We start from the raw sequence: 11,003 nt of genomic DNA, 5'->3' as shown, positions 1-11,003 counted from the left end.
AGGCCTCTGGTTCTCTGCACAATGGTGCCAGTTCATAGCAGCTCGGCCGTCATGTGTATGTGTGGGAGTGCAGGCCAGAGTGTCAGCTTAGGGTAAAAGGGAAGGCAAAACTTAGAAAAGACAAAGGAAAAGTACTTTCATTGTCAGGGAAGGTGGTAAGTAAAGGGGCATCTGTTTGCTTTAAGGCAGTTCAAGCTATTTGAACCAGATGAATTAGATCTCATGGCAATGAATTTGTGATGTCAGAGTCTCTATTAATAATTTTTAAGAAATGGGGCCTGATAGATGTACCCAACATTCTGCTGCTAAGTCACTTCAGTCGTGCCCGACCCTGTCCGACCCCATAGAGGGCAGCTCAACCGGCTCCCCCGTCCCTGGGATTCTCCAGGCAAGAACACCGGAGTGGGTTGCCATTTCCTTCTCCACCCAACGTTGAAGACAGGTAACTGTACTTATTTTTTTCAGTGGGTGAAAAATAATTGTGACATTCAGTAAGGAAAGTAAGGAGTACAGGGAACCAGAAAGGGTTCACTAAAAACGCATTTAAATCTATTTGCTGTTAAGAGTTAGCTGGTTGTAGATCGGGAGAGGTTCCAGGTGCTTTACCTGGAGAGAGATGGAACCAAGTAGGTTACCAGTGATGACAGATCTGGGAGATTCTGGCTGGTGGGTAGCAGTCCATCAGCTTTACACTACACTATCTGATTTTCCTATTAGGTGTGTTTTTAACACATTAGGTCAGGCCACAGCCTCTCCATCTGTCTGGATGAGGTAGCAACAACAGCCTCCAACACACCACATTAAGTACTCAGGTCTAAAGAGCCTCTGTTTTGTAAGCTTTGCAGTCACTAGGACTATAAACAGAATACTGGCTAATTATTGTTTAATTATTGCTTAAAAACCAATTGGCACAATACAATCACTGCATTAATTACCCCATACAGCATCTGTTTTCTTTTTTGAGGTCTTCCCCGTTCCTCTCCTGTCCCTCTCCGCACTTTAATTGAAATTCAGCTTGCTGTAACACCTCTTTTCTCCTGGCCAACTGGATCTCTCCATTCACACGAGGGAGAAGAACAAAACAGAGAAGGCCCCGGGGATTAGGGAGTTTGACAGCTGTCCAAGAGGAGCGTTGAGACACTGGCCAAGTACCGAGGCAGGACAGAGACAAATGGGAGACAGAAGAGGGTCACGGAGGGAAAGATAGGCAGGGGCACATCGCGAGAGAAATGAACTGGACAAAGAGTCACCGAGACAGGCAGAGGTGTCTAAAGGGGCGCTGAAAAGGGGGGGAAGGAAGAGAAAAGCTTTAAAAAAAAAAAAAAAGAGAGAGAGAGAGGAACTAAGGAGAGTTAGTGAGGAAAATGCGAAAGGCTCAGGGGGTCAAGGAGACAGAAGGGAGCTTGTCGAGAAGGAGCGGGGAAAAGTCCAGCCTCTAGAGACAGATCAGCCCATCTTGGGGGACAGGCAGCTTGAGGGGGGTCGCGGCTCATACACCTGAGAACGGGGTGGGGTGGAGGAGGCGGCCGCCGCCGGGCGGGTGTAGGAACAGCGCTAGGGGCGAGGCTGAGCACGCGGGGCTCAGGCGTCCGAGCCCCCTCTGCAAGCCCGGCGTGCGCCCGGCGGCCCTGGACTCGCCCGGCGGCCCCGCCCCCTCCCCGGCCGCCTCCTTCGCCGGGGCTTTTCCTGCGGGGCTCAGGAAGCCGGCCTAGCACAGCCGCGAACAATAGCTCGGGGCCCGGGCTTGGCTCCTTGGAGAGGCCGGCGCGGGGAGGCGTGGGGGGAGGGAGGCGTCCGCGCTGCCGGGGGCCCGCGGCGAACCCCGGCCCGGGCCGAAGCTTCAGTTGAGCTCGGCGCTGCCCGGGGCATTGTTGGCCAGGACTGAGGAGCGGGAGCCGGGGGAGGAGCTGCGAGGCGGCGGCGGCTGAGGGAGCCAGAGGGGGAGCCAGAGAGCGAGCGAGGGAGGGAGGCTGAGAGCGTGCGGGCGATAGAGCGAGGGAGGGAGGAGGTAGAGAGACAGGGAGGGTGGGAGGGAGGAGGAAAAATAAAGAGGAGAGCCGAGCAGGGCTGAACAATAGAGACAGGCAGACGGGCGAGCAGGAGAGCCAGCTGCCGCTGCTGAGGGAGAGCGGGCGCCCAAGCAGCTCGGACCCCGGCCCGGGCAGACCGCAGGCGGCCAGCGCCCCCCGGGGAAGGGGGACCATGGGGGAGCCCGCGGCAGGCGCCCCCAGCCCGCCGTGCGCCTCCGCCTGAGGGAGCCTCGGCGTCCTCTGCCCCAGCCCAGCCGCCCCGGCCGGCCGCCCTCGAAGCCCAGTGTCCGCAGCCCAGCGCCCGCCGCCCACAGAGCAGCGCTCGGCCCCGGGCTTGGCCGCCCCCCGGCTGCCCGTGGACGCCCTCCCCCAGTCATGAACCCCCCGGAGGGGGCAGCGGAGGAAGGAGGAGCCGCCGACTCGGACGTGGACGCCTTTTTCCGGACAGGTAAGCTGGGCAGCTGGGGAGCTTGGGGGGGTGGGGCGGGTGGGGGGCTGCTGCCCTGGACGCGGCTTCTCGGACAAGTTTGGGGAACGAGACTGTTGCTGGGGCGGGCGCGTTGGGGGGGGTGCTGTCCCCCTCGTCGTCCGGGCCGGAGTTGCCGAGATTCTTGTTGTTATGGCAGTGCTGGTTGCGTTCTGGAGAGGGGTGGGGGCTGGGAGCTTGGCGCCCCTCGGCGTTCACCCCACTTGCGGGAGTCTGTGTGGGGAGGCGGGAGGCGGTCCCGGTGGGCCGCCTTCTCCCGGAGCGCGGGGATGGGGCGAGGTTGGATCACTTTGCAGCGCGCCGCTCTCGCTCCCGGCGCCCCCCGCCCCTCCCTCGGCTCCCCCCTCCCCCTAGCGCCTGTCAGCCTGGCTCTGGCCGCCCCGCGCCCGCACCCCTGCTCCGGGCCAGGGGCCCCGGGCCCTGATATGCAAAGAGGGACCGGGAGTCGCGCAGGCTGCAGCCTGACAGTCAGGAGCGGGGCGGACGGTGGACCGCGGAGCCTGATGCGTGTGAGGAGCCGGGGCGTCTCAGACTTAAGAGGCGGACTCGGCTGGGAAGGCGGTGGGCGCCTAGGACCTCGTCCTTGTCCTCCTCTTCTCCAGTGATGGGAACGCAGGAGCTTTTCATAAAAATCACTCATTCTGGACTTGTGAGTTAGCGTCCCCCTCATACACACCCACTGAATCTTTGCTTGCCTGTGGTGTATAGAGCTCCCCCGCCAGACCTGCTTTCACGGTGGTTCTTTGCCCCCGCCGCCACCCAGTCCTGGGTCTGAGCCGCGGGTTCCTTGCCTGCGCAGCCCTTTTCCCAGAGCTGATGCCGACCACTCTCCTCTCCCACCACCTGTGGCCCCGTTTCTCTGATAACCAGGGTTTCTCCATCTCCTCTTTACCTGTGGCTTCCACCAACTCAGTAGGTAGAGCTCCCCATCTTCCATATCTGGAACCATTTTGTCTGGAATCTTTGTCCCAAAGAGTCCAGTAAGTTATGGGGACCCCCTCTTTCTGTAAATTGGATTAAAGCGCGTGAACTGGTGGGGTCAAGGAACAGGTTAGCTCTGGAGGCTCCCTGCACACCCATCTGTTTCCTAACCTCATTGCCCTGCCCTGGAGGTCATCTGAGGGGAAGGGGTGGGGTGCTTTGTTGGGGAGACTTGTGGCTTTAGAAGTCAAGAGTTGGTCGACCCATATGGTCATTTTCTAGTTGGTCTGAAGAGTAAAGAGGTGGAGGACAGGAGCTGATGCCAGAGCCTGGACAAAACAGGAGCCCCTGTTATCCTACCCTGCTTCTCAGGGCTCAGCCTTGTCTCCTTGTTCCTTTTACCCAGTCGTGGTTTCTAATATACACCGCCCCCTGGCGCGCCCCCCCCCCCCCCCCGCCCTCTTACGCTCACATATGCACTGCCCAGGAACCAAGGCACGAATTCTAAAAACGTGCCTGACCTGAGTTTATAACCTTAGATTATAGTCTAGGAGAGAGGTTCTGGGGGTTAAGTCATATCTGGAAACATTCACCAGGATGTCTTCCCTGACTCCACCTTGCCCCACTCCTGCCTCTCATCTGGCACAAAAGTCTGCCTTTCCTTAGTTCTGGGGAAAACTCTTGAAGTATGAGCTTTCCTGCCTTCCCTTGCTGGACCTACTTTTATCTTTTGGCATCCATTCCTCCTTCCCATTTTCTACCATCCAAACACTAGTTCCTGTCCATTCTCCTCCCAGGCACTTGGAGCAGATCTCAAGTTTCTGGAGGCTTGCTAATTTCTGACAAATGAATTCAAACAGTGTTAATGGTGTTAATGACCTATAATGGTCCAATGTGTTACTTTTCCCAGGGCCTTTCAAAATACAACATGGGGCTTACATTGTCTAGCTCTGGCTAAAATCACAGAGTAAATAACTGACTGGGGACTGTCTCCTGTGGAATCCTGCTGGGGGTATTCTTCTTCCTCCTTGGGTAGCCTTATGGTGGGGGTGGGGGCTAGGTTTGATGTTCTCTTCAAATCAGAGAAGGGTGAAATCTACAAGAGATAAGGCTGGAAATGACTGACAATGTGTAACATGTTGTAAGAGGGGAGGCAGGCTATCTGTGGTAGGGTCTAGGACCACTATCCACCTGAGTGGCCCTCTGTGCTCTGCTTTCTGATCTTACTCCCTTCCAATCTCTAGCCTGGGGATTCTTAAACCTGGAAAAGACCGTATTTCCTGTCTCTTTTCTGATCCCCCAATCTTTATGGAATATAGCGCTCTACACCTGGTAGGTTGGACAGATTATAAATTTATTTAGTCGAACCACTGAGAAAGCTTCAAACACATTTTCAAAGTCCCTGGGGCCAGGGTTACCCTCTACTTTCTGGTGGAAAATTTTGCTCATACAAAGACCAGACTGGCAATTGCTTTGTCAAAACTCTGGCATATTCTGCCTCTAATTAGGCATGTTTCAACTAATTCTGTCATTTTGGTTCCTTGTCCTCTTCTGGTTATTTTGGTACTTAAGTTTTTTTGATCATGGGTTAAGCTACATTTTCTAAATCCTATATCCGTACATGTACATAGATAGATAGACAAACAGAGAGAAGCACGCACAACCCACAACCACACCCCAGTCTTACAGACTGGTGTATTCTGTATTGTCTTTCTGGTGTATTCTATACTGTCTTTCTGGGAACTCTTTGATCCAAGCCTGGGAAAGTGTGTCACAATAATTTTATTGATCATGGTTATGAGGCAGAGGAGGGGAAATATAGAAACTCAGAATTGGGAACAGAAAACCAACAAGGACTTTTCAGCTCCTACTAAGGAACCTTCTGCTGTCCAGGGTGCTGTGGGATAGAAACGTTCAACGTGGTCTCTCTCCTCCAAGAGCTTTTAAAAGAAGATTGACAATTACTGCTCAATTAGAGATTAATTAACTGCTGAACATTATGGTGCTCTAAGATAAAAAGTTGGCAGAACTACAGAGGAGAGGGACTGAGGGTAGCCTATGAAGGCGAGATGGAGGGTTGGAGGAGAATCATGGACAAAATCTCAGGGAGGTTGAGGCATTGACATTGAGGATGCCGGGAAGATGGAGCAGAAAGTGTAGGGTAGGGAGGAATGGGAAACAGAGTTTGTTAAGTAGGACAAGACCAGATAGGGAGAGTCTTGGAAGCCCAAGAGAGAGGAGATTGGATTTGATTCAAGATTGGTAGGGAGTCATTTTAGGTTCTTGATCAAGGGTACATCCTGAAGAAAGTGATATTTGGAAAGGTTTATCTGGGGGGTCATATGATAGATGGAGTTGATAAGAGAGAGAAACAATCCAAATGCAAAAGTGACCCAGAACTGAGGGAGAGGGGCTTGGCTGGGTTAGTGGCAGAAAGAATGAGGACTCAGGGACCACTCGGAGAAAAAGGCATTGTCAAAGGCATAAATATGGAAATTTATTGACCAACTTGTTGTAGGAGGGAAAGAAAATTAAGCCCACAAGAAAATGGGAGTAACTGGGTTGAAAGCATAGAGGACCAACATTGTCTTGATTGATGCACTCTGGTTGAGGACAGGAGCTGGGTTTTGCAGGGCAGATAATGCTGTTCGCTTTGGATGTGGAAAATTCGAAATTGATTGAGGAGCATACAGGTGGAATCGGTTTGTGGGAGAAATGGGACTCCAGACAGGGGCACAGGCAGGAGATTAGGGCTGGTCTTGGAAGCCTTCTGCATCAAGGCTTGCTGCAGCTGAGGCTTGTGAATGCATCAGCTCCCAGAGGGAGGGGGTGGAGGGAAGAGGAGAGGGCTAAAGTTAGAATTTGGGGGAGAAACCCTTGTTTAGAAAGTGGCAGCAAAGGAGACTTGATCCTAGAGACCCCAGGGAGTCAGCGTGGGTTCTGACGTGATGACAGGCTGCAGACAGGTTGAACAAGAGGAATGCCAGGTAAGTGTCACTGGATGTGATAAAAAAGGCCACTGTGAGCTCTTGGGAGCACAGTATTAGAAGAGGCATTCCGGGTAGGCATTTGGGGTGGATAGGAATTTACTGGTGAAAGCAAAAAGAATTTGGGTGCTAGTCAGACAGGATATTAGCATTAAGAAAAAGAGTTTTCTTTTTTTTTTTTTTTTTGTTGGAGAGTCAGAACAGTGTTAGATGTGGAAGGGAGGGAGCTTCTGGGCAGGAAGAACTGAAGATGCTAGATTGAGTTAGATATCTGAAGAACAGAGGAGGTTCCCTAGTAAAAGTAAAATCTTGGCTTTGGTGAACTGAGGAGAAACCTCTTTAAGACTCAAAGGAAAAAAAAATCAGGATAAATTTAATGAAATCGATGTGGAAATATCTTATATATTTCTGTTGAGCTTTGGTCTTGTGAGTCAAGACATTTTTAGTGGTTTGCTATTACTTGGACTTTGGTCAGCCTCACACTCAACTCTTTCTTTCCAAGTACCTGAACTAGCTTCTCCTCTTGTTTTCCTTATTTCTGTTACTGGCATTTTCCCTTTCCTAGGGTCGATATTTAACACCTTGGTATTGTCTCTGAGGAGTCTCTCTTCTAACTATCTCTGTTGAATTATCTTTCGTAGTGAGCCCATGCTCTTCATTCTCAGGGCTTCTGCCCTATGCCAGGAGACCCATTATGATGCCATGGACTCTTTCAGTAGCCTTTATTCTTGGCTGTTGGAATTGGCTCTCTCACCCCCACTCCAAATTGGCATCTGCAGACAGATTGCACTTCCTAAAGTAGGTTGCAGTACTTTCATCACACCTGGTTTATGAACCTACAGTGACCCTCGACTGTCTTTAGGGTCAAGTTTGTCTTTCATACCTCAGCTTTAGCCAGGCTGCTCTTCTCACTGTCCAAGGGCAGTTTGACTCATGTTTCCTCACCCCTACTCTACAAATGCAACTCATTCTTCAAAACTTGAGCACCACATTCTTCTGGAAGCTTTCACAGCCCACAAGAGCAACTCTCCCCCTGGAATTCCTACAACACTCACTTGTCTATACTCATTTTCTCACTTCATCAGAGGTATTATATTGTTTTTAGCCTTTTCACATAATTAAGTGATTTGTGCTTTAAAAGATCTTTTAAAAAGTTTATGAGTCACCAAAACCAAACCAAAACAAGCCATCTCCCTCTGATACAGGTAAAGCAAACACAGCAAAATATAAGCAGTTGCTGAATCTAAGGTGGTGATATATTGGTATTCACTGACTACTATTTCAATTTTTCTCTCAAATAAAAACCCCATGCCACCTAGAGAACTGGGCATTGTCAGGGCCAGATCATAGACAAGGGACATTTTGGAATAACACCCTATGTTGGTGTGCAATTTTTTGGGTAAATATCATCATCATGTCCGTGCATAGTCAGGCACCTGAAAGGGATGGAGTCTCTTAGCTTCTGAGTGCTCTTCTGCAGCAAAGAAAAACATCTCTTTTTGATGTTGTGTGTGCTGCAGAATGTAAACATGATGCTTAATTTAATATTTACCATTCCTTCTTGATTCTCCTTCACTTCCACCCATCATGATTTGGGCTTTTGATCATGCCATTTCTCAAGAACTTCTGATGGAGTATTGAGAGGACTTTGTTGCTCTGAAAAGGGAATGTTGTTAATGTTTTTAATATTGCATTTATATTGGTTATTTCTGCATTAATATATTTTACGACATATAACATCTATGCACATGTCCATAAAATTTGGGAGGCTTTGCTTTATCGTTGTGCCAGCAATCATCAATAACTCAATTATTGGTACATTCTATCCAGTTGTATTTGATAATCCCTTGGAGAATGGAAGAAGTGTTGGAATAAACTGAAGCTGCAGAAAGAAATTAGTTGAGAAGTGAAAAAAATCTTCCCAACTGTCAGTGTCAGTAAAACACCAGAATAGGTGAACTAGAGGTCCTTTTTAGCTGTTGAAGAATGAACACTTTTACTTTTCCAGTTCTTTCTGGTTCTGGAGCTTGGTAGTTCACTTTTGGAGGTAGGCAGTAGGGTTTAGTTTCAGTTCAGTTCGGTTCAGTTGCTCAGTCGTGTCTGACTCTTTGCAACCCCATGAATCGCAGTATGCCAGGCCTCCCTGTCCATCACCAACTCCTGGAGTTTAGTGGTTCTCAAATGGAGGCAGTTTTGTCCTCCAAGAAATATTTGGCTGTGTCTGGAGACATTTTTTGGTTGCCATAACTCAGGGAGGGGGTGGCAACTGGAATTTTTGGGTAAAAGTCTAGAATACTGCTGAACATCTTATATTGCACAGGACAATAAAAAATTCTCTAGCTTCCAAATGTCAGTGGTGCTAAGGCCAGCAAGCTGGATGATCATGGGTTTTGGATCAGATAGGCTCAGCGCTAATCAGGGGTGGAATATTGAATAAATTATATAATCTATGTCATCCTCAGTCTTCTGCAAAATGGGACCAAGAATGCTTATTTCACAGGTTGAGAGAATTAAATAGGAAAAACATGTAAATAACATCTGGTGGTTTCTGACCCACATTAGGAACACAAGAAATCCTGGCTGTCCTTAGCTGTTGTTGTCATTATTAAGTGAATGTGATGGCACAGAGGCTGAGGGACTCTCCTGAAGGGGGACCATGCAGGGCTTTTGACATGAAGTGAAGGGGGTGCTGGAGAAGCATCACAGTGGTGTGCAGGAGCCTGGGTGGAATCAGAAGGCTAGAGTCTGGGCCTTGGCTCTTTTTCTTTCATTCATTTAGTCATTTGTTTGACAAATATTTATCGAGTGCCTAGTGCAGCCATGTGCTGTGCTCTGGGAGTGTATAAAATCATTGCGAGAAAGAATATAGAGCAGGAAGGAAAATGGATATAATTATAATACCCCCCTCAGGGAGCACTTGAATTTAAGGGATGGGAAAGGGAGAAAAAGCCTGTGAAAGAGGCTGAGAAGGTCAGGTAAGAGAGAAGGAGGTGAACCCTCCCCATTGCTCTCTACTTATCTGGATGACTTGGGTTGAGCGAGTAACACCTAGAGTGTAAGATGAGGATGATGCCTGCCCCCACTCCAGTTCCCTTATAGGGTTGTTGAAAGATTCAGATAAGACACTGTATGTGAAAGGTCTTTATAAGTTGTACAATTCTCTCCAAATTTATGTAGATAGTTCTTTCCAAATCGAATGTTGTATTACCCTAAGTACTTCTTCTGGCAAGTATTCTTTTATTAAATTTGGCCTCCACAGGACCTTTTCCAATCCTTTTCAGTTTGATTTTCCATGGGAACTTGATGGGGCACCCTCGTTACAACAAATCAGGGTACTTCTTCTCCTCCACCAAAGTATAAAAATGCTAGTCCCCCAGGCCCTGGGCCACATGGCCCCATACCATCTAGAGAAGCCCAGCAAGAAAGGGGGTCTTGCTTCCACTGAGCCTCGGGTGGGTGCAGTGAATCAGTCTGTTCCTGCTCCTGCTCTGTCTGCATGCTGTTCAGACTCCTCCTGCCACTCCTTTGAGTGTGAATGACTGGCAGCAGAATAACTAGGAAATGACTGACAGCCACAGGGCTGTTGGATCAATAGAGCTGCTTGAAATTGTGTCTGCTGTTGAGTGAGGGAACAGGGAGAATTAGCTGGGAGGACAGAGGAATTATTACAAAGAAGTAAAGAAGAAACTGTTGGAGAATTAGCTTCATCTCCTCCCCTTCTGTCCCATGGCTTTATTAGAAGGCAGCTGGATATTAGCTAGAAAACACAGATATGAGGGATAAACAAGTGAAAAGTGGCAAATGAACTGTGTCCTCAAGGAAGTAATTACTTCTTGAGACTTGAAGGATGTGTAGACTTTACATGGGGAAGACAGTGTTCAAACAGCGTTAAAAAAAGGTGCGACCATCCATGGCATATTTGGGGACAGTCAGTGGTCCAGTTTATATGACTCAGAGGATTCAGGTGGAGGATCAGTGGGAGAGCAAAGTCAGAAGGGGATGGGGACCAAGTTGACTGACTGCTTCATTTATTAAACATCTACTGGACTCTTAGATAACCACAGGCTTTGAATGACAGGCCAAAGAGTATGGTCTTTCTTCAGTTTGCTTTCAGGAGCCACTGCAAGTTTCTGATTGGGGTGCTGATGTCATCAGGAAGATAAATCTGGCTCCCCCGCAGAGGATCAGTTGCAACAGGGGAGGAACTGGTAGCCCGAGCTGGATTGGGAGACCACTGTGAAAGGTTAGGAGGGTCTGAACTTGAGATGGCAGAGTTGAAATGGGGAGGCAGGGGTGGCTATGAGGAAACTCATGGAGGTAATGTCTATAGGACTTGGTAACTTGGATGTAGAGGTGTTAAGGAAGAGGCAGGTCTCAAAGATGACTTCAAAGCTTAGTTGGGTAACGGGGAGGATGAAAGTACCCTAAATGAAAATCAGGAGTTCAGGAAGAGGAGGAGCAGCTGTGGGGAGGCAGAGGAGAGGGAGGATTTGGGAACTTTCTTTAGGACATGTTGCTTTTCAGGTGTCAGTGAAATAGCTTAGGGAGGTGTTGATTCAGTAGGTGGATAGCAGAGGG

The 11,003-nt window shown here is 49.2% G+C and overlaps 1 protein-coding gene across 2 annotated transcripts in view; it reads left to right on the top strand.

The window, feature by feature from the left end:
- Window positions 1–2,038: 2,038 nt before the first annotated feature.
- The window catches only part of LOC120870552 (kalirin), a 522,430-nt gene continuing 513,465 nt past the window's right edge, over window positions 2,039–11,003 (top strand). For both annotated transcript variants that reach the window (XM_040250305.1, XM_040250297.1), the window contains exon 1: window positions 2,039–2,478. In XM_040250305.1, the coding sequence (XP_040106239.1) occupies window positions 2,406–2,478 (73 nt within the window). In that variant the 5' untranslated portion in view covers window positions 2,039–2,405. The remainder of the gene's footprint in view (window positions 2,479–11,003) is intronic.

This window comes from Oryx dammah, unplaced genomic scaffold, assembly GCF_014754425.2.
Source record: "Oryx dammah isolate SB20612 unplaced genomic scaffold, SCBI_Odam_1.1 HiC_scaffold_2, whole genome shotgun sequence".
Classification (NCBI taxonomy): Eukaryota; Metazoa; Chordata; class Mammalia; order Artiodactyla; family Bovidae; genus Oryx; species Oryx dammah.
The sequence above is the reverse complement of the archived record's forward strand: the minus strand, read 5'-3'. Positions and strand labels throughout refer to the sequence as shown.